This window comes from Callorhinus ursinus, unplaced genomic scaffold, assembly GCF_003265705.2.
Source record: "Callorhinus ursinus isolate GAN/ISIS: 27379988/994484 unplaced genomic scaffold, GSC_fseal_2.0 scaffold57, whole genome shotgun sequence".
NCBI classification, from domain to species: Eukaryota; Metazoa; Chordata; class Mammalia; order Carnivora; family Otariidae; genus Callorhinus; species Callorhinus ursinus.
In genome coordinates, this window is record NW_027397119.1 from 5,771,806 (window position 1) to 5,795,570 (window position 23,765).

At 39.9% G+C, this 23,765-nt stretch overlaps 1 protein-coding gene and 1 pseudogene across 10 annotated transcripts in view; one reads left to right on the top strand and one right to left on the bottom strand.

Moving 5' to 3' along the window:
- The window catches only part of PPP1R12B (protein phosphatase 1 regulatory subunit 12B), a 209,323-nt gene that overhangs the window by 69,874 nt on the left and 115,684 nt on the right, over positions 1 to 23,765 (top strand). For 6 of the 10 annotated variants that reach the window (XR_012375832.1, XR_012375833.1, XM_073884588.1 and 3 more), the window contains exons 4-12: positions 1,371 to 1,530; positions 3,569 to 3,713; positions 4,983 to 5,057; positions 7,009 to 7,088; positions 7,983 to 8,122; positions 13,270 to 13,382; positions 15,962 to 16,165; positions 17,254 to 17,336; positions 18,682 to 18,807. Coding sequence is in view for 6 of the 10 variants with exons in the window: in XM_073884588.1 (XP_073740689.1) it covers positions 1,371 to 1,530; positions 3,569 to 3,713; positions 4,983 to 5,057; positions 7,009 to 7,088; positions 7,983 to 8,122; positions 13,270 to 13,382; positions 15,962 to 16,165; positions 17,254 to 17,336; positions 18,682 to 18,807 (1,126 nt within the window). In the remaining 4 variants the exon portion in view is untranslated. Of the gene's footprint in view, positions 1 to 1,370; positions 1,531 to 3,568; positions 3,714 to 4,982; positions 5,058 to 7,008; positions 7,089 to 7,982; positions 8,123 to 13,269; positions 13,383 to 15,961; positions 16,166 to 17,253; positions 17,337 to 18,681; positions 18,808 to 19,340; positions 19,382 to 21,190; positions 21,309 to 23,765 lie in introns of those variants that run through there. The other 4 variants (XM_025855142.2, XM_073884591.1, XM_073884592.1 and 1 more) reach the window with 4 other exon arrangements.
- On the bottom strand, positions 15,285 to 15,365 carry LOC141371142 (U4 spliceosomal RNA; annotated as a pseudogene).

Below are 23,765 nucleotides of genomic sequence, written 5' to 3' on the forward strand. Positions count from 1 at the left end.
AGAGTTGAGGATCTATTTCTGGGTTCGCTATTCTGTTCCATTGATCTGTATGTCTGTTTTTGTGTCAGTACCGTACTGTCTTGATGACTACAGCTTTGTAATAGAGCTTGAAGTCCAGAATTGTGATGCCACCAGCTTTGGTTTTCTTTTTCAACATTCCTTTGGTTATTCGGGGTCTTTTCTGGTTCCATACAAATTTTAGGATTATTTGTTCCAGTTCTGTGAAAAAAGTTGAAGGTATTTTGATAGGGATTGCATTGAATGTGTAGATTGCTCTAGATAGCATTGACATTTTAACAATATTTGTTCTTCCAATCCATGAGCATGGAACGTTTTTCCATTTTTTTGTGTCCTCCTCTGTTTCTTTCATGGGTATTCTATAGTTTTCTGAGTATAGATCCTTTGCCTCTTTGGTTAGGTTTATTCCTAGGTATCTTACGGTTTTGGGTGCAATTGTAAATGGGATCGACTCCTTAATTTCTCTTTCTTCTGTCTCGTTGGCGTATAGAAATGCAACTAATTTCTGTGAATTGATCATATCATTATTTTATATAAGAGGGAATGCCCCACCCCAGCCCCTTTTCAGTGGCACAGATGTTGGACAGTTGCTGGCTAAAGGGAGGAACTTTTTGGAATTCCTCTATAATGTTTTAAAGCAAAACAAAAGCTACATTCCCTTGGAAGTTTTAACTGCACATGACCTACTCAGCTGCTCTAGATTATATAGCTTCAAGTCAGTATATTTCCCTACATATGGAAGTGAACATTAGAGGTAGATTATTTTTTTAAAGTATATCATACCTGAAACCAAGATTTTTTTGTACCAATCTTATGGAGTAGTAAGTGGGAACAAACAATAGACAGGGACCTAGGATGCCAGAGTTCTAGTTACAGCTGTAATGTGTTTTATGGCCTTGAGCGAGGCACCTAACCTTTCTATGTTTATTTCCTCGTCTGTTAAATGGTGATAGTGATATCTATTATATTTACCTCAAAGGATTGTTGGGAAACTAAAATGGTGTAACATGTAAAAGGTCTTTGAAGTGTATAGCATTGTACAAATACTATAATACAAAAATAATGTCCAGTTTGGTCTTTATGTTCTTTAAAATTGAAAACAATTTTAAGCGTGTTCCTTTAATGGATCTGCCATCACACAGTATTTAAAATGATGATTTAACCCTGGTAAAACTACTAGTATGTGTATAAATGTCATTGCTCTTCTAAATAAAGAGTACATTTGATGAATACCCAACTTGATGACTAAACTGTTATTTGCAGTTTTATTTATGATGTGTTTGGAATCTAAGGAAAATATCCTGTCAGATTTAAATGGGCCTTGAGTAATGCTGGCTCTCTGGTTTCTGCAGGAGTTGATCTAGAGCAGTCACGAAAAGAAGAGGAACAACAGATGTTACAGGATGCCCGCCAGTGGCTCAACAGCGGGAAACTAGAGGATGTAAGGCAGCCTCGCTCAGGGGCCACAGCCCTCCATGTGGCTGCTGCCAAGGGCTACTCTGAGGTCCTCAGGTATTGTCCGTTTACATCAGTCAGGAGTTTGGTAAACTGGGAGAAGATGAGCTGGGTTTTGGAAGCAGGGGATGAATTAGATTTTCAGCTATGATATGTTTCTTTCTTTATTGTTTTCCTCTCTGATTATTCAGTCTTTTCTTCTCTTTTGCTGATATTAATCCATAGATGGTCTCCCACCCTCCTACTGTCACGTGAGTTTCTCGCTGACATGTATGATAAGAAACAGTTCAGGTACACTAGCTTAGGAGATGACCTTACATGATCTCCTCTAGTGCTGTGATTTATCATTAGTATCCCTACAGTCTTCTCCTCTGGTGATGTGTAATACAGGACACACTTGTGATCATTTTGGTCCTTTTTGGACATAGAGAATTTCTTTGGGCTCTTTAGATTAAGGGTACAGATCTTGAGTGTGCAGTGTCCAGTTAGAGTAGGAGAGTTAAACTGATATGAGGGATTTGGATTCTACTGCTCTACCTGTTCCATTTTTTCTTACATCCATACATGCTTTAGGTAGCTTCTGGTGCTTACTGTTGACAGGCTTTCCCAAATACATGGGCAGCTAATAGCTTCGTGTGCATGGTTGTTGCCAGACTCTTCCAGTGCTTCATACTCCACCGAATATGGGGTATCTAATAGGTGTGGCAGTATGTTAGTATACTGTTTTGCCTGAGAGTGACATTCATATTCTGCTCACTTCTCAGAAGGTGTCTGGAGGCCCATGATATGGGTAACCTCAATCAGGCCAGTGCAGTTTGGGGCCTCAGGAGTCATACCTTTCTTCCTCCATGCACACAGATTATAGCTTTGTAGTTAGCAAGAAGTCCCTGCAAATACTTCGCAGAGTTGGAAGTTTGAGAGTCTACAGTAAACATATGGGATCCTGGAAAGATCAACTAGAAAGTTCGTAAGTAAAGTGCCCTGAAGAGTATTGAGTGAGTGAGTGAGTTCTTTTTCTTTCTCCTTTCTTCCTTTCTTCCTTTTTCTTTCTTTCATGTTCAGTTCGCCACCATACAGTACATCATGAGTTTCAGATGTAGTGTTCAGTGATTCATTGGTTGCGTATAACACCCAGTGCTAATCACAACACATGCCCTCTTTAATCCCCATCACCTGGCTACCCCATCTCCCCCCACCCCAAAACCCTCAGTTTGTTTCCTGGAGTCCAGAGTCTCTCATGGTTAGTCCCTCTCTGATTCCCCCACTTCAATTTTCCCTTCCTTCCCCTATTGTCCTCCTTGCTATTGCTTACATTCCACATATGAGTGAAACCATATGATAATTGTCTTTCTCTGCTTGACTTATTTCACTTAGCATAATCCCCTCCAGTTCCATCCATGTCGATGCAAATGGTGGGTATTCATCCTTTCTGATGGCTGAGTAATATTCCATCGTATATATGAACGACATCTTCTTTATCCATTCATCTGTTGAAGGGCATCTTGGCCCTTCCACAGTTTGGCTATTGTGGACATTGGTGCTATGAACACTGGGTGAAAATGTTCAACATCATTAGCCATCAGGGAAATTCAGATCAAAACCACATTGAGATACCACCTTACACCAGTTAGAATGGCAAAAATTAACAAGGCAGGAAACAACAAGTGTTGGCAAGGATGTGGAGAAACGGGACCCTCTTACACTGTTGATGGGAGTTCTCATTTTATATGTTCTTTCCTACCCGCACTAGGAAATGGAAAACACACCTTGTAACAGAGTTGTGTGGTTTGGCAAATTTAATCAGGCTTTGGTGAATCTCAAAGGGATACACCTTTCTAAATACTCCTCTTGTGTGGTGTCACATGGATGTACCTAGGAAATACACTCTGACCTTTCAGAGCGGGTTGATAACTGCTCTCTGTGATAGGTTCTCAGTGTAGGAACCGTGAAGCCCGAGCTGTGCCTTAGAGGACAGAAGTAATCACAGTTTCCTGGTGGTTCAGGGCCAAAGTGAATATCAATTAGGTGATAGTTTATTTGGCAGAAAACTGTAATTTAGAGGGTATAGGTGTCTTATTTGGGGTTTTCTTCTTAGACTTTTAATCCAGGCTGGCTATGAACTCAATGTTCAGGATTACGATGGTTGGACTCCCCTCCATGCTGCTGCACACTGGGGAGTGAAGGAGGCTTGCTCCATCCTGGCAGAAGCACTCTGTGACATGGATATCAGGAACAAACTGGTTAGTATGCCTGACCCTCTAAAAGGGCAGTGAATTTGGTGTCTGGGTCTCTAGAACAAAAGGCTTAAAGTTTCAGTTAAATGGCCAGGCTTACTGTCTGGGGAAATATTACATCACAGGTAGCTATGGCTCTGTTCTCTGCACCCTCCTCCTTCCCCGTGGCCCCATTATCAACACAGAGATGTTTGCTATGTAAAATAAAACTCTACTGATCAGCATTCTGATTCTATTTATGTTGAAACCCCTAAAATAAATAGGAAAAAAAGATATTTGCCCTTGGGAAAAATGAGCACTGGGAAATCCTGAGGTTGCTGTTTATGGTGAAGTATGAAAGATTTTATTTTACTTTATTTTTAATTCGAAGACTTTTGATAGCTGAATTCTACTCTCATCCAGTCATTAAAAAAACATTATAATGACAAAGATCCTTGAGTCTGGCTGAAAATAGTTATTCAGCCTCACTTCAAGCAACTTTAGAGGCCCTAGAACTCCTGTCCCTAAAACTAGTTTTTTTTTTTTAGGAATCCAGAGACATGGCTTTTTATTTAGTAGATGTTCTTATCTGCTTCACATCTCTCCTGAACCCAGCTTTCATCCCCAGTTTATGGGTTATGGTCCTGAATTGTGCTGATGTTTCCTAAAAGAGATACCTTCTTGAAGGGAGATAACTGCTGTGACTTAATCTTTAGTGCACATGTGCCTGGACCCCCTTCTGAGGCTTTTAAGAAAAGCCCCTTATTGAATTTATTATAACAATTAAGACCATTTTAGAACAGGTACAAGTAGAGATTTCAATTGATTATATGCCAAGAGGCAGTAAGCATTAGAGATAATGTGGTGATTTCCTCAATACTGTTTTATTAAATATAAAAACATGTATTTAAAGGACTTGATATGTTTTGCTTTGTTTTAGAGGAAGAGTGTGTGAGTGGGTAAGGGGGGGAGGTAGTACAGAATCTTAAGTAGGTTCCACGCACAGAGCCTCATGCGGGGCTCAATCTCACGACCCTGAGATTATGACTTGAGCCAAAATCAAGAGTCAGACGCTTAACCAACTGAGCTACCCAGGCTCCCCAACAGACATGCTGTTTCTTGTTACGTTTTCTCTGTGATAGATGAAGGCATTATTATAATGTAGATTAGATAAGTTAGGGAAGCAGCCATCACTGGAACAAAGGCATAAAATGAGTATTGAATAGTTCTCTGATAAAGTCACAAAATCACTACTTCTATTTTCTTTTGATCATGGTACCCCCTTTTCTCTGCCAGGGCCAGACACCATTTGATGTGGCTGATGAGGGTCTTGTGGAGCACTTGGAGATGCTCCAGAAGAAGCAGAATGTGGTAAGTCTTTGGTTAATGCTTTTAAAAGCTTTTATAACAATGCAGGTATCTCATACCTTGTTTTAGTTATGTCTCCTGAGAGCTGAAATGGACATATCTACATTCCAGAGATGATAATTGTTCACTTCAGGGACTAGCAACAGTCTGTTAGAAAATATCCCAGAAACCATTGTTGTTGAAGTTTACTCATTATAAGATAGTCTTCAAGCAGCTGAAAGTAAAAAATGACAAGAACAACAAAGTAATTATTACCCTGGAGTTCTAGGAAATGAATGTGGTATATTCAAATCAGAGTTTTTTCCAAATAGGGAGTACCAGGGTAGAGGACACCTCATAACTTTTTTCTCCTCTTATTTACTGAAAGGACATGTTTATTTAAAGTAAATTCATGACAGGGAGGAATATATTTCTTTCTTACAAAGCAAACAAGACCACAAAACTAAACCTGTCTTTTGATATTGGACAGTACTTGGCCAGTGATTCATACTTACTCAGGATTCATCAGATATCCAGAATTCAATCCTCCTCTCCCTTCTCATTTTAAATCTTTTATTGTTTGCTTGCACGTACCATTCTGTTGCTTGGTGCTATGTAGGAGAACTACCTAAGTATCATATCCATGTACAGACTGCAGAAGGAAAAAACCCACCCAATATCCAGATAAACAATGAATAATTCACTTTTTCTATCTGTAAGTGGGATGATTAATTTGGACAAGGAGAATAAAGATCAGCTACTGATGATCAGGGCTGATGTCTGAACAGAGTGGGACAGAAAAAAATCACTAGCTTTCCTTTGTGTTTTTCTTTGCATGAATTGTGGCTCAGGGCATGTGAACTCAAGTTTAGGACAAAGGAGAGAAACTTAGAGCAGTTCTGAAAAAAATAACTATGGAGTTCACTGGTGGGACAGATCAACCGTATCTCACCGCACACATGTTTAGCACCACGTCTGGACTGGTAGAGTGAAGATCCCCGTTACTTCAAGGCTTAGTGGGACAATTGCATATATAAAGCTCAGACAAACACAACTTACAGTTCATCTTGTTTTCTTTGGTGAGCTGTGGAATCTAGGCTAAAACTTGGGACTCACTACACACAGTACTGGGGCTATTATCTAACAGCATTGGCCTTCCTAAGATGTATGCTTTGTTTAGTTAGGTTTTCGTTGTGTTTTAAACTTTTCATTCTGAAATAATTTTTAGACCCACGAAGAAGTTGTGAAAATAATAGAGAGTTTCTATGTATCCTTTACCCAGCATGGTTTGGTTTTTGAACATAAATAATATTTTCACTAAATAACATTTCTGCACTGGGAATGGTGCTTATCTTTGCTCCCTGCATAACTTTTGGGTCCAGGGATATAAACTCATTTTGTCTAGAGCATCTATCTAAATACCAGACAGTTTATTCTAGGGACTTATTTCCCCTTTGGTACCATTTTTTTCTTGAGAACTGAGCCAACCTAATTCGGTATGTGATCTTAAAGAATTTTTTCAAAGTTCCTTCCCTTTTTTTTTAATCCATCAGAAGCTAGACTTTTTTTTTTTTTTTAAGTTTACTTATTTTTTTTAGTAATCTCTCAACACCCAACGTGGGGCTTGAAGTCACAACCCCCACATCAAGAGTCACATGATCTTCTGAATGAGCCAGCCAGCCTCCACTAGAAGCCAGGGTTTTTTGAAGATTGGGTTTGGATATTTCATACGAGCAGTTTTATTGAAGCTCTAACACCATGGTTTTTTTCTTACCTTGGATGAGGATTTTTCTTTGTCATTATCTTGTAAGGAGACCCAACTGATGCGTTTCTCTTTTTCTCAGTTCTTTCTTCCCTTTTGGTATCGGTCCCGTTTTCTTCAGAATGACAGTACCATTTTGAGTTCTTCTCATTGCTGCTGATTTGTACTAATAGTCAACTTCTTCCCTTTCCTCTCTGTTTTCTCAATTTCCAGCTTCGAAGTGAAAAAGAGACACGGAATAAGCTCATTGAGTCAGACCTGAACAGCAAGTTGCAGAGTGGACTTTTTAAGAAGTAAGGTGTTCAGGGCTTGAGAAATGGGATGAGCTCTGCTGTGTTTGGGTGCATATGTGTGTATGACATAGCTTGAGAATTTATACAGGAAAGAAACTGTGTTTGATTTAAGCCAAATGATCTTTAAACGTGTGGGATGTTTGAGGGGCAAAGAGGTGGCATTGATATATGGGGGAGACACTGAGGGTGGGTGAACGTGTTTTTTTTTTTAATTTATTTTTAAGATTTTATTTATTTGAGAGAGTGTGTGAGCATGAGCAGGGGGAGGGGCAGAAGGGGAGGGAGAAGCGGACTCCTTGATGAGCAGGGAGCCTGATGCAGGGGACGTGGGCTCAATCCCAGGACCCTGGTTTCACGACCTGAGCCGAAGGCTGATACTCAACCAACTGAGCCACCCAGGTGCCCCGGGTGAATGTGTTTTAAATTCAGAAATTAATTGAGACAGTGTACAACATTTTCCCCCCAGCTTACAGGTTCCTAGTCCTAGTTACATCCCTAACTCTAAGTTCTGTGCACTCAGGGACCATGTGTGTTTTGTTTACCACTGTACCAGGGCCTAGCATGATTCCTGGCAGGTAATAAACATTCAGGAAACATTTGTTAAATGACTTTTTAAAAATATTTACCTGCTTTATCACCGTCAAGATTCATAGTCCTCCTTTTTCCTGTGTGTTGAACAGGCTAGATCTACTTAAGTCATACTCCAAAGTCAAATACTGAACCTTAGTCTGCAAGAACCCAAGGATTCAGAAGAATGTAAAGAAGGATTTGAAGTATTTCTGTTATTGCTTCTGCACAGGGGTTTATAGACTTGTTCTCCTTATGCTTGATTGCCAGTGAACTTAAATAGTTTGCCGTTTCTGAGTTACACTCAAATTGTCATCTTTAATTTAGCAAAGAGAAGATGCTTTATGAAGAAGAGGTATCCAAGTCCCAAGAAATGGAGGAAGAAAGCAAAGAGTCTAGCAGCTCCAGCTCAGAGGAGGAGGAAGGTGAAGATGAAGCTTCTGAGTCAGAAACTGAGAAGGAAGCAGGTAATGTAAAGATATTCATAGTAAAGGTCCTCTGTTTCCATAATGCAAGGAGATCACTGCTTGTCAGAGCTAGGAGGTGTCAGAGGGCTCCAAAAAGAGCTTTAAGTTCTTTCACTTTAGTTTTCAAAGGTAAGATACCAAATTTTGAGTGAAAACTTGGTTGTAAAAGCTATGAGCTAGGTTAGAATATGTGTATTGGTTTCTATGTAGCCATATGATAAGGCGCACAAAAAAATTCCTTTTTAAAAAAAGATTTATTTATTTATTTATTTATTGAGAGTGCCCATGCGCATGCCTGCAAGCAGGCGTGTGGGGGAGAGGGAGAGAATCTCAAGCTGACTCCGCAGTAGTCAGAGCGTGGAGCTCTAATGGGAGCTTGATCCCACAACCCTGCGATCATGACCTGAGTGGAAATCAAAGTCAGACACTCAACCAACTAAGCCACCCAGGAGCCCCCCAGAAATTCTTGTGTAAAGGAGCCAACTGTCTGACCTCAGTTTGGTAGGGTGTAGAGACCAGATTCTAAAATTCAGTATGCTAAGAGGCTGAGGAGGTGAGATCTTGCAGAGTCATATTTGTTCAAGTATCTTTAACCAGCTGGTGAAAATTTGCATTTAGTTCTCAGGTTCACCTGATTCCCTGAACAAAATCCCAAGATCTTTTCATTTTCCTTCTGATTATATGAAGCTCCTTCAATTCCTGAGGTGGGGATTGAAGAAGGAACAAAATCATATTTACCTTTATGACTGTTATTAATATTATATATACTTCATATGGCACTTCTTAAGTTTATTATATGGCAAGACAGGAAACCCAACAGTGAGAGTGAGGTGCTGGGCATGGTCAGATCCACAAGGTGTAGAAGCAGCCATAGGTTTTGATACACAGTCAGGCAAACACTGAGAAAAGAGATACTGGGTTTTACTGAGTAGCGGTTCACCTGCAACAGAATAGCTCTCATGGATAATTGGAAGTTAATGATAACTAAGATTTTTACAGTACATGTGTCCTACCCTCACTGGCTTGTACTAATAGTACTAGTATCAGCTCATTGAATGTCACCAAAGGAAATTAGAGACCATTGATTTTGTAGAGAAGATAGGCACCAACTAAGTTTATAGCATAGGAGATGATCTTTTACTCATGGAGCCTTGAACTTCTGTTATTAAGTAGGCACAGCTTGCTCTGGAAATGCTAGTGTAGTACCTATCAAAATTTATAAATGTTCATCTTTTTTATGTTTTTATTATTTATTAAGGACTTACATGTCTTAAGCTTTCAAGTATTTCTATTTGGTCTTGCTCTGTGCTAGATCACTTTGTTAACTATCAAGGTATTAGAAAAATGGGAGGGAGCTACCTGAACTACTATAATTGCTTCGTTATATGTACCCATGCCTCAGGTCTCTGGTCCCTGCAACCCATCTCTACATTGCTGTTGGAGTAAAACACTCACCGCGCCCTTAGGGTATACTACACCCCTGTCCAGAAGCCATCTACGACCACCTTCCCCTCTCCCATCTTTGCCTGTAGAATAAATCCCAAGTTCTGAAACCTTCAAGTTCTTTCATAATCTATCTCCAGCTGACCTTTCCAGTGCTATCCATAGGCAGTGTCATCTACTAGCCAAGCTAGATTGCTTGGTTTCCCCAAACATGCCCTGAGCTTTCCTACCCCTGAACTTTTATTTGCACCTTAGAATTCATTTCTGACCATCAAATCCTTATGGAGTGATTTCTGTTACAAGCTATAGGATTTACCAGGATGAAGAAGCCTTTCTTCAGGTTTTCCTATATTAAAAAAGTGAAAAGGAGTGGACCACTTCACTGTTCCCCCACCCCATGATAATTGCTCCCCTGTCTGTATCCCTCTAGCACTTCGTACTTATCTCTGTTGTAACACTCATCATTTTGGCTGAGAACTCTAGGTTTTTCATTTACTCCTAGGTCTCTGCATGATGCCCGACACAGGACAAGCATTCACATTCATTAAATGCTTTTTGTTGGATACATCTAGGACATACAGGGGAATAGGAAGGCATATACATGAATAAAATACATGCCACATGAGAGAGATAAATGTTGTCAATGGTATTCACTAGTAAGAAAGATTATATTTAGTTTGGGGGATCATAACAACACTTTACATTTGGGTAGTGCTTTTTACTCTACAGTGTACTTACAACCACACCCTGAGGGATGTATTATCACCACATTTTAGAGTGGGAAATTGACCCTGTAAGGGGTGAGGCAAACTGGGTCTCATAGCTGGCAAGTGGTGTGCCTGAGATCCTGACTTTGATCTAGGACTCCTCAGAGTAGCAGGGGCGAAGTGAAATGTGGAAATTATCTGCCGAAAAGGTGGAAGCTAAAGGTGTGGAAAAGGATGAGATTTCCCAACGGAAAGATGGTAGAGAAAAGATGTACAGAAAGAATCGTGGGGCATGCTGTGTTCAGGAAGTAAAAAGAGGCAAAGACGGTATGGTCAGGCAGGTTGAGGAAAACCAGGATGTGTGTTTCTGCATCAGAAAAGCCAGGGTAGGGGGCTGCCTGTGTGGCTCAGTCGTTAAGCATCTGCCTTCAGTTCAGGTCATGATCCCAGGGTCCTGGGATCGAGCCCCACGTCAGGCTCCTTGCTCCGCAGGGAGCCTGCTTCTCCTTCTCCCTCCGCCTCCCTCTCCCTCTCCCTCTGCCTTCCGCTCCCCCTGCTTGTGCGTGCTCTCTCCCTCTCTCTCTGTCAAATACATAAAATCCTAAAAAGAAAGAAAGAAAAGCCAGGGTAGGAGTGGGAAGGGAGAGGTCAAGAAAGAGACAGCATTTAGGGAGTCTGGTAATCTCAGCAGTTTCTGTAGCCTGATGTAGGCAGAAGCCAGATGGTTCCAGCAAGCTTCCCTGCTCATTTCTGCCAGTTGAAGCTTTACTCATATTTCAAAGCCCAGCTTAAATCAGCTTCTTTTATGAAGACTTATCATCACAGATACAAGTTTTTCTCCCCTCCTCTGACTGGTAGCTATTTGTTTGAACCTCTTTTATATTACTTACATTACCTAGTAGTAGTGTTATTTCTGTTTGTTTCTCATCTCCTCTCTTCTTCCCCTACCAGCAAGTTTCAGAAGCACTGAAATGTATTGTGTGTCTTGTTTATCTTTCTGTCTTCCATAATGCCTAGCACTGGGCCTTCTATATGGTAGGTCCCTATAAATATACATTATATATAAATGTATACTGGAAAATGTGGGGAACTGGATTATGTCTAAACCTTTCCAAATGATGCCCGACACATTATGTATGTACTGAACAAGTATTTGTTGAATGCATTTATCCTGTTTTTAAAGATCCACAGATACAACCTCATAAAATGACAGTTTTCATATGTCTTATATATAAATGTAATTGTAAAGAATACTAATTCTCTTTTGAGGTGAATGTAAGCAGTTTGATTTGGATTTCTATTTTCCCCTTTCTTTTATTTATTTGACTTAAACATTTGGTATATTAGTTATCTATTGCTAAATAACAAGCCATCCTCAAATTTAGTGGTGCTTAAAACAACTATTTATATACACCCAATTCTATGGGTTGGCAGTTTGGGAAGGGCTTCACTGGGGTGGCTTTTCTTTCCTCCGTGTGGTAATACTGGGCTTACGTTGGTAAGTCAGCTGGGGGCTGGCTGGTCCCAGATGGCCTTACTCACCTTTCTGGTAGTTGGTTAGGATGTTTGAGGCAAGTGGGCCATGTTCATCAAGCGGACTAGCCCCTGCTTCTTCACACGGCGGTTGGATTCCACAAGATGAGAGGGCAAGGTTGAGTGCACAAGTACTTTCCAAGCCTCTGTTTGTATCACTTTACTAATATCCCAGTGGTCATAGAGAGTCACATTGCCAAGCCCAGAGTCAATCTGAGAGACCACTCACAGGGGTATAGATTCATTGGGAGTTCTTACTATAATGATCTGTCACATTTAGGTAGTAAGGTATACTTCTTGGGGTTAGAGATATTCAGATAATATTTAAAGAATGCCTTGAATATTTCATAATGACCACAAGAAATAACATTAATAATAAATTACTGTTTACTAGGGACTTATTATGGCCAGACATTGAACGATGCAATTTAAAAACATTATCTCTAGACTTTATAGCAACTCATAGGTAAAAATTAAAATTCCTGATTAATCAGTGAGAAAAGAGAGGTTCATATATGTTAAGTAATTTGCCCAGTGTCACACAGCTAAAATGTGGCTTAAATTTGTCACGTAATTCATAGGTGGATTACTCTGGGCCCTGTTTCCAGAGTACGTAGATCAGAAGGCCCCACCACACCTACTAGGTGCAGGCACTGATGTAGCAGTGAACGAGACAGACAGGGTTTCCACTTGATGGCCCTATAACATGGACTACTGTTATTTATTAAGAGGGTTCACCTACTACAGCTCTGTAGCTTAACTCGCAATATCCTCTGTAATCCTTTCTACCTTTATTTCCTATTGTAATCCCAAGAATATTCATTACTTTAATTAGGCCTGCTTAAATTAGGCCTGCTTAGACTTAAATTTACTGACCAACAGATGTGTATATTTTGATTTCTGATTCATTACTCATACCCTTTCTTCCTCCTGCCAGTTGGTATTTGTCTTCCAGTTTTCTCTATGCATCTTTCCTTGTTTCCTCCCTCAGAGGATTTACTCTGAACTCATAAAGCCCCATTGATCCAACTCAACCAATTTAGCACCTAACTTATATATGATCTTCTATTGTTACTATAATCATTATGCATCTTATCGCATGTCTTGATTATAATTACCTAGAAAGCAAGATCTATCTGGTTTTTCCTGCCCAATCTCCCAAAACAGAGTAGATTCTTATTACGTACTTACTGACGAATTTTATATATGATACATAATGTGGAGAAAGTTTTCAGTTATATATCTGGGAGTTGGAGCCTACCAAGAAAGGAATTTTACCATTGAGTTTATTTCCTTTTGGCAGTGTTGCTAGAGATTTCATTTTAGTTTGAGTCCAAGCATTACATGACCCTAATAATCTGTTTTGATATGGGTAAACCTTTTCTGTTAGCAGAAAAGTACATACATACACACAGATAAGGTTTTCATACTTGCACTTGTTGCTTCTCTTGTCTTCAATAATAGATAAAAAGCTAGAAGCCATTGTCAACCATTCCAACTCTGAAAGCAAGAGTATTATCACGGAACAGATACCACCACCGGCTCAGAATACCTTCTCTGCCTCTTCAGCTAGGAGAGTGAGTATTTTGGAACTAATTTGAATATTATATTTCTCCTACTATGGTTACATACAGTTTGAAAGGCCTTAAAGATACATTCTTGCAAAATAATACAGATACATCTTGCCTGTCCTAGTCACCTTAGGTTGCCATAACAAAATACTACCAACCAGGTGGCTTTAAACAACAGAAATTTATTTCTCCCAATTATGGAGGCTGGGCTATCCAAGATCACGGGACTAGCTGTGTCACACGGGGCTAGCTGAGTCAGTTCCTAGTGAGGAATCTCTTCCTAGTTTGCAGACAGCCACCTTACCTCCAAATATTATAGTCACACTGGGGATTAGAGCTTCAAATTATGGATGGGGGCAGGGGTGCGCACAAACATTTCTTTTATCACATTGCCTGCAAAAGCTATAAATCCATCACCAAACAAATTTGGGTACAGTGTGTTTAGATAACATAGGATATAGTATCTGGGACCAAAGAATTTTGTCCATTGCTTATTTTCTTCATATCTATGGCTAAGTAGGTAAGTATATATAAAGCTCAGACTGGGTTAGGAAGATAGCTAGCATTCAGTATTTTTTTTTAAAGATTTTATTTATTTATTTGACAAAGAGAGACACAGCGAGAGAGGGAACACAAACAGGGGGAGTGGGAGAGGGAGAAGCAGGCTTCCCATGGAGCAGGGAGCCCAATGGGGGGCTCGATCCCAGGACTCTGGGATCATGACCTGAGCCGAAGGCAGACGCTTAATGACTGAGCCACCCAAGTGCCCCTAGCATTCAGTATTAATTGATTTGATGACTTATGTCCTTTTTTTTATGTCTTGTTTAAAATTTTACTTTCATAAGTAAAGTCTTGGTAGTACTCATAATGAGTAGAGAGCAGAGGTAGAAAGAACTTGCTGAGATACCAGAGACAGCTCCTCCTGCAGTTCGGCCCAGGCCTCTGAGAAGCTATACGCTTCTAGTCAGTGAGACAGAGTTGAATAATGACCTTGCTCTACAAAGGATACAATTAGTTTTGAGATTAAGAATCGATATGAGTTCTTGGGAAGAAAGCTGTTGAAAAAACTCTGTGGTTTTATAGATACTAACTTACTGATCTTCTTGAAAAGACAGGATTATGGTATCATTGTGGAGATGAGGAAACAAAGCCCTGCCTGCTTATTTATTCCTACGAGCATCACTTTGAATGTGTAGAGATGTCTCAGATAGGACACAGACCTCACTCTGCACCCTGGCATTTAGCTGTACCTCACATACTCCCACTGCTTCTAGGTGTGACTGGACTTCTTGCTTTCTTTTAATTTAATTAATTTATTTTTTTTTATTTTTGAAAGAGAGAGAGAGTGTGTGTGACTCTCAGAGTCAGGGTGGCTTATAAAGAGCTGACATGATTGAGCCTCTAAAGCTGGAAGGAGTACATAAATATATACATTCAGATGACTAATTAAAAGAGAAAATCTGAGTGTGAGCTGGAGACAAGTGATTTAGTGTTCCTATTGTATTTTCACTATACCAGGCAGTAAAGGTGGCCTGATACCTGGAGTAAGACCAAAGCCATCTTGCAGAGGTCCCCCAGATCCCAGGAATGGACTGTTGACTGCAGTTCTAAAGACCAATTACTTCAGACTGGTGTTTGGGGTTAACACTAGTCTATGATGTTTTCTGTGGTTTATGGCAAAATGAGATAAAGACAATGTAAGCTTTCCAGAAAGCTTTCTTTTCTGAGGTTAAAATGTTTTTCTTTTTTTAATGAAATGATAGTGATGGAAATGGTAAGCAAGTTTTTGAAAGATGTTCTCCTGGCAAAATCTAAAAGGTGGCAACTCTATGACTTCTGCCATTTTTCTTCTTTTTTAATTTTGCTGCTCTGTGAAATCTGAAGCACTTGGAACTGCTGCTCAAGATCAAATGAACTATTTTCTTCAATTAGCAATAATCGCTCCTGGGATGAACCTCATTGGCTACAATACTGCCACTGCGCAAAGCTTAAACTATTTTCTTGAAATAAGCAATTAGAATTTGAGGGGAGTGAGTTTTAGTATTTTTATGAGTATTAAGTCAGCTTACCACAGTCTTATCACAGTACCTTAAAACATACTTATACATTGGCTCATCTGTGTTTTCTAGTCTCCACATATTATAAAGAGGAATTAAGCTCATTATCACCATTTTACAGGTGAGCATGTTGAGACCTAGAGAAATAAAATGTCTCATTTTCAGTTACACAGTGAGTCAAGCAAGAGAAGATGTTTTTACTAGAACGTGGATCTCCTGGTGTTCTAGGTCAGTACGCTAAGAGAGCAAATAGTGTTTAATTTCTCAGAGAGCAACTCTGTCAGTAGGAGCACTGTTAAGAATCTGAGACTATTTCTGGCTCAGGGAGAAAGGCAGTCTTGAGCGGTTATTAGCGTCTGCCAGGTGAGGAAGGGAACATTGGCAGAAAGCCTGCCATGTATTTGTTCTCCTTGTACTGCCTTATGTTGTCTCACTGAACTTAGTGTGGGAAAAGGCAAATAGGCTGAAAAGAACCATCAGGACCTTTTTTTTTTTCCCCTTTTCTTTTCTTTGCTTCTTCCCTTGTAGTTCTCCTCCAGCCTTTTTAATAAGCCAGAAGAACCCAAAGATGAATCTCCTTCTTCGTGGAGACTGGGACTCAGAAAAACTGGCAGCCACAACATGCTGAGTGAGGTGGCCAATTCTAGGGAAGCTCTAAGGGACCGAGGCTCTTCCATCTACCGGTCATCATCAAGCCCTCGGATTTCTGCTCTGCTGGACAACAAAGATAAGGTGCAGTTTAGGCAGGGTACGGGGGAGTTCCTGGGCAGTTCCCTTCTGTGAAAATTCAGTTTCAGGAGCAAATGAAAGTGTGTTCTAGTCCCTGATTTGATTCTGGAAGTACAAAGTCTTTAAAGGGAGATGGCACATTGATAGTTTAAACAGTTACCTATTTGCTTGCTATTATTACTTGGCCAAAAAAGAAAAACCCTTTATCTTTTGGCATAGCTTATGTTCATTCTTCCTTACCCTCCTTACGTAGGGCAAATAAATAATAAAATAAAGCAAAATAAATTTAGTTAGAAACATGAGAATTTGGACATGGCCTAAGGTTCCCTTGAACCAATACCAGTAATTTATTGTTTCAGTGTTTGGAAGCAAAGTTCCTTAGCTGGACTTTCGATCCTAATGAAGCTCAGGCAAATTAGCACTTAGAAAAAAGTGTTTAAGTGCCTTATTTTTTTTGTTACTAGATATATGATCGGGCTAACTTCACAAACAGCTCATCCACATAATCGTCCAAGATCAGTGCATTTTTATTTCTTAACTTTTGGTTCCAGATTTTCTAGGGCTTACCTGATGCTCTTCTCTGGGGTCAGGTCTGCCCTGTAACCGTAGTCCCCTGCTCAATATTGTGTTTCTGGAGACTCCTCAAGGAGATGAGTCATATTGGTTGGATGAATTCTGCAGCATATTTGTTGTGCCTGAAGCTGCATTTCAAAGAGAAGATATAGTCTGGGGAAGAAATAAGGCTTATTTCATTAAGAACTTTAGAGTGGAGTTTTCTGTTTGTGGCTTTTCAAAGGCTCCATCTCTCTTGGCAGGGCTGTTGCTTTGTGTAATTTGTGCTGCTGTTTTCCTTTTTTGATCGTTTTGGCCTTTCGCATGAGAATTATTTCCCTGTATATTGGTCTTTTAATGGAGGAGAGGTAGGAATTAGCCTTTGAAAGGTAACCTTTTGTAATACCACTCAAACCAGAATTGGTATTGGATCTAGAAATAAGATAATATAGGTGTATTGATCTCTGCTTTTTTACCCAGAATGTTACACGATGTCAGTATTGTACCTTCTCTGTGCTTTACTTGTTTTGATTTTACAGGAGAGAGAAAACAAAAGCTATTTTAGTTCACTAGCACCCCGGAGGCTCAGCAGCACAAGTGACATTGAAGAAAAGGAGAACAGGTAATCCTAATACAGGCCAAAAGATGGTCCTCTGTAACTTTCCTAGGCATAGTGATGCCTTGGCCATCGCTCTGCGGCCAACTCTCCACAGGTGCCCTTAGCACATTATGAATTGTTTATTCCTTCTGCTTAGAGCTCCTCCCAGCCCTTGCTCTCTTGCTTTGCCCTTCGCCCTTCAGGCTCTCACTTCAGCTTGGGTATTACTGTCTTTAGGAAGTCTTCCCCGGCCCTTCTGAGGGTGAATTTGTTTTAATACACCAGCAGGCTCTGTAAAGGTAGGATCTATGTCTGGTTTCTCAGGGACCCGTAGTGCCTAGCACACGACCTATTCCATGGTAAACACTAAAGGTATTGTTATTTAATTAGTGATCAACTTCTAATGTGTATGTACATAAAATTTCAAGTCTTCCTCATCACTTAAAATGAATGTGAGGATTTTGAGGTACTGCTGCATCTCAGAGCAGAACCTGATTGAGAACTGTGCTTTTTAAGGTGTGGTCTTCCCAACCAGCAGCATTGGTTTCACCTGGAAGCATGTTAAAAGTGCAGAATCTCAGGCCCCACCTCAGACCTGCTGAATTAGAACTTGGATTTTAACAAAAATTCTCTAGGTCATTCAAATGCACATTGAAGTTTGAGAAGGACTGCTCTGGAGAGCCACAGCTTTGGTCGCAAAGGCCCTGAATGAACAGTGTGAATTAGAAATCCTACTACAGCCCTTTCCTGGATGACTTTTATTTATAACGCTAAGTAGACTTCCAGCAGGTTCTTCTCTTTTCCTCCTCTGCGGTAGTTACCTCTTTCTCTTGTGACAGACTTCCTCACCTTCCCCATCATCCTCTTCTCTGCTTACTTATGAACAACCTCTTGGCCTTGTAAAGCCCTTTAAAGGAGAAACAAAAGTGGGTTCTCATTACCAAAGAATTGGTAATGGTATTTGATATAAGGATTTGGTACCTATTGAAGTTAGTTGGCTTTGAAGTTGATAAAAGAAAGCAGGCAGTAGTAATACTTGACCCATTCTCTATGTATACAGAAAACAGGTTTATATGAAACCAAGTATCACTTGAAAAGTGTGTCTATTTCTTTAGCCATCATATTACAGTTTCTATCCCTGGCTCTTCTCTCCCACCCCCACCCCCCCAGAGGGAGAAGCAGACTCCCTGCTGAGCAGGGAGCCTGATGTGGGGCTTGATTCTAGGACCCTGAGATCATGACCTGAGCCAAAGGCAGATGCTTAACCAACTGAGCCTCCCAGGCACCCCTCCCAGTTTGCATTGTATCGTGGACAAAACTGGTGGTAGGAATCAGTGCTTTGTTTTATTTTTCTTTCATGCCTCTACAGAGAATCAGCTGTTAATCTAGTGAGGAGTGGTTCATATACACGGCAGCTGTGGAGGGATGAAGCAAAGGGAAGTGAAACTCCACAGACAGTTGCTCCTTCTACCTATGTATCGACCTACTTGAAAAGGTACCAGGTTCCACGGGATGGGAGATGATTTTTCTTCACTCTGGTCATGGGTGTATGGGTAATAATTGCATGCCGTTTTATATCCAATTAGCACCATGAAAATGAATCAAAAAACGAATTACTTTTAGATTTCTTGGGAGTAACAGCTTGACTAATTTTAAATTAACATTAATTTATTTTCCTAACTGAATTAAAGTAAGCTAATTCCAAATTCTCACCACAGACAGATCTGAATTTATACTTTCTCCTCTCAGTCCTATTAAAATCTTCAACTGGAAGTGACTTCTAGTAATCCCTGAGCAGGACTGAATTTAAATCACCTTTGTCCAGTAGCTAGCTTTCCTTTTTCTAAAACTAGAGTAGTTCATATCTCAAGTTACATTTTTATGGGGAGGAAGGGAGGGACCCTATAGGGTGGTGAGGGGGGTGGGTAATGGGGACAGTTTTGAATTGCATTAAAGAAGTTTCATATTGAAGCCTGTTAATTTAGGGACTTGAGTTGTTTTTTTTTTTATGACTTTAATGGCCCTCAGATCCATCAAGATGTGAAACTCGCAAGTTTGGTGCAGAGAAGGTACATGGGTTTCCTTCCCCTTTTCTCATCTATATTCTCTTTTCTGCAATTATTTTCTTTGCCATGTACCAGCCAGCAAGCAAAGCACCTTTGCCAGAGCCATTAAACTATAAGATATACTTAATGAGTATTTTAATTTGAACTTTGCTGCTGATGTCAAGAGTCTGATTCTCATTTCTTACTTTGAATTCTTTCTTCACTTTTATTTACTCAACCCCTCCAATTGCCTCTTCATGCCATGGGCTTCAACATTAGGTTTTATAGGATTGGTTGGCTGCCCAAGAAACAGCCTTTTGCCATAAACTATGTGTTTGGGTTTAAAACTTAATTCCACTTGATTAGAGGAATCTTGTCAACTAGTTAATACCAGAACATGGGAACTAGTAAGCCATAAAACAAACAGCCACTGTAGCCTTTTGATGGTCTTCCGTTCTGCAGAGATCATTCAGCGTTCTCACTGAAGCTTCATTATATATACAAACTCAGTGTTTTTGGCTTAATGAAGCTATCACTTATTTGTCTTCAGGACTAAGGTCTTAGTCTATCTAGATACATCATTACGCCTTATGGTTGCATCCAAGACCAAGAAAACTTTTCTAAGAAAATAACATTCTAGTACTAGGAAAGAAAGCTGCATTTAATTTCCAAGCATGTTGTTACATTGTGGTGGGGTTGTTCTTTTTCGTGATCCAAATCATTAACAAATGGGTTCAGTGAGTAGCATCTGGATAGACAGGTATAGTTGGCACAATTATGGTAAACAGAGGGAAAGGGACTGCCTCTATTTAGGGTGGAAAGCTTGCTTAATTATGTGAGTGCTTTTTGAAAGAAGATCCACAACTTGCTTCATGCTTTGGATTTCCAAACTTCTGTCACCCTTAAAGCATTTTTGATTATACAAAATCTCATTTTATGATCTTTTCAAAAGGGAATTGTATGCTATCACTATTTAAAAAAGAAAGTACGAGAAGACATTTGGCCATCTTGGGCTCCACCGGGCCTCAGCAAACTTTCCATTTTCTAGTTCATCTCTTGTCCTTAGGCAGAAATTCCTTTCCTGTGTCCCAGTAAAATGCATCTTAAAGTAAAAGACTTCATAGCTTGTTTTGGTCACCCCTGCTAGTGTCATTACTATAATAGTCAAAATGTTTTTTAAAAAAATTCTAATCCAAATAATTTTTTGCTTCAATTGAGATGGTTCTTACTTATCTTCATTTGAAACAAAGGAAAGTTGCCTTCTGCTGCCCATGCAATATTATTTTCTAGACTTAAAACTTTGAATCCTCCCAAGACTAGGCTACATAACCACAGTTCTCAGACATTTTTTTTTTCCACAGAGCTTTTTTATTCTTCTCCACTCTTTAATTTTAAATTTCTACTCCAAACCTCTCCAAAGTCTTGGTCTTACTTTAGCTTCTGCAGTGCTACTTCTGTATCAGGTAGACATTTGGGGTTGCATGATTTTTTTGCCTTTGGGGTTTGTTGGGAATTACTTTTTCTAATAAAATTATTCTATTTGCTAATATTTCTTAGCCCCTATTCTGTTCCTATATACTATTCTTCTGCTTTCTCTGATTGCATATCATTTCTCCTCCATGTTCCTTCACTCTTTTGGATGATTGACAAATGCCTGCTTGCTGCCGGTGACCCAGCTCTAGCTGGAGTTGATCACTCACTCCACTTCCCAGTTGCCATACCCTCTCTTTGGTCTACATTCCTTTTAAATGCACAATCTGGGGGGAAGGTGGTGCTGGGAAATGGTGGGTGAGCAGCATGTCCTGAAGAAAGTGACTGTGTGCTGTTTTGCAGTGCTTCCTTTGGTAGAAGTAGTGACCCCACAAGTCCCTACATTTCAGCCAATCGCAATTCATCTGCTACCTCACCCATTACCATTGGTTCATCTACCTCTCGGGGCAACAAGTGGCAACCTGCCTCTTCTTGCCCTGCACCAATCAGTGCAAACACTACTGCATCTGTACACCATGGCAGGTAAGGCTTCTTGGGGCCATTTGAGTTACAGTCACCAAAACTCATGCCTCTGGATGCACATATGAGATTCGAACCAAAGAGACTTTGGCACTGGGGAAGCAAGTTTGAATTCTTGTGAAAATGTCCATGATTTAACAAGGGGGTTTTGTTTGGACTTGTATTAGCCACTCAGCAGTTGCTCATTGAAAAATCATAGGGTATATATCTTGGTACTTGGTGTTTAGGCATCAACTGAAAATGACTGCTTTTGTGTGATTACTACGTAAGGGTCTCATCCTATTATGGGAAAGCACATATTAAAAATATCCCCATACTTAACTTACATTAATTTTCCAGTGAGTAGGAATCTCTTCTACTTACTCTTTTTTTCAGAGGATGGCATACAAACCCAAATCAGAAGAAAAGCTAGCTCTTGTTCCAAAAACTTCCTATAGCTTTCTGAAAATTCCCAGCCAATCAGAGCATTTTGCTGGAAACACACGGGAGGGAAGAGATTTATGTTTGTATAAATTCGTCTAGATTTGTGGTATTCCCGGGGCCATGGTGTCTAGTCTGTCTAAGGGGTAGCATGGGGGTAGCATGGACAGGGCTTCATCGTGAAAGCACAATAGACTTCAGCTGTGGTTTTGGCTATGGCTTTCAACCCTGTATGTATGCTCAGAGACCTTTTTACTTTGGGGTATGGCAGAGGGACTTTTTGAGGGCTTGTTTCTAGAACTGACACAAAGAAAATAAAAAACATTAATGATGATAGTGTTGCTTGTTGCTGCAAGAACACTTGATGGTAGTACTTGATTGATTTTTGTCCATTTATTAGATTTCTTTCCTTAAAGTAAGTGGCGATCATTTGTTTGGCCAGGAGGGATAGGCTCAAGATCGATTATTAATAATAATACTGATAATTATGTAGAAATTTATTAGGTCCTCATAATAATTCATCTGCACAGGTATAGTAAATATTATACCATAGGTGAAGAAACTGAAACACAGGTTACTTGCTTAAGTATTAAGAGCTGAAACTAGGGAAAAATAGTAATGGCTGCCATTTGTTGAACCCTATCACGTGCCAAGCATTGGCTTAGGTACTTACAGAAATTACATGAGCAATTGGTTTACTCACATGTAACAGTAAATCTAAATAATTGAGGCTAAAATATGGTAAAGGTTTATTTATTTTTTTCTTTCACTTAAGAAAGTCCAGAAATAGGCAGGGCTGGCACCACAGCTTCAAAGTCCTTAAAGAATCCTGGATCCTTCTGTCTTTCTGCCTCACAATCCTTAGATCATGCTTCCGTTTCCACAGGTTGCCTCATGACATAAAATAGCTGCTGAAGCTCTAGCTGACATGACTGCATTCTAGGCAGGAAGAAGAAAGAAAGGGGGCAATACAAAAAGAAGGCCTCTGAACTGAGGTTTTCCCCCAAAGCACTAATTTTCTACTTATGCCTCACTGGCTACCTGTAGCAGCCAGGGAGACTTTGGAAGATGTGAATTTTTAACTAGGTGCAATGCTGCCCTCAATAATTGACGGGTTCTGTTAGTAAGAAAAGGAAAATGAATATAGGTTGGGCAACTTGCTATCTCAGGCACACATATTGTTTATAGAGAGGCCTCCAGCGTATGAAGTACCATTTTTATTTTATGGGTGTAGTAACTGAGACCCAAAACTTAATCATCTGCCTGAGGTCACATATCTAGTAAGGAACTGAGGCAGGGTTTGAACCTAGATTTGTCCATGTCAGAGATCCTGTTTCACTATTTTGTTTCCACTGAGCTTATGTTTTATTCTGAGCTCAATACTAATGTTCTTCATACATTATTTTATTTAGTTATCACAAGACCCCTGCATTTTAAGGTATCATTATTCCCGTTTTACAAATGAAGAGACTAGAGAGGTTAACTTGGCTGAAATGTAACCCCACATGGTTCCAGAGCCTCTGACCCCTGCTCTGCAGCTTTCCCTATTCTAGCAATCTTTTTTTTTTTAAGATTTTATTTATTTATTAGAGAGAGAGAGAGTGAGAGAGCATAAGCAGGGGGAGCAGAGGGAGAAGCAAACTTCCTGCTGAGCAGGGAGTCCCATGCGGAACTCGATCCCAGGACCCTGGGATCATAACCTGGGCTGAAGGCAGACGCTTAACCAGCTGAGCCACGCAGGCGTCCCTTCCTATTCTGTTCTTAACATTCTACTTAGAAAATTATACCATATATCAAAATAATAGTACAAGTTCTATTCTGTAATTCAATAAAATAAAATCCTTGGCGTTTCCACAGCAGAAAAAAATCTCAGGGAGAACAAAACATGTTATTAACCTAAAAAGAATGTCAGGTAAGGTGTTGTTTTTGTTTGTTTTTTTTTATGTTATGTTAATCACCATACATTACATCATTAGTT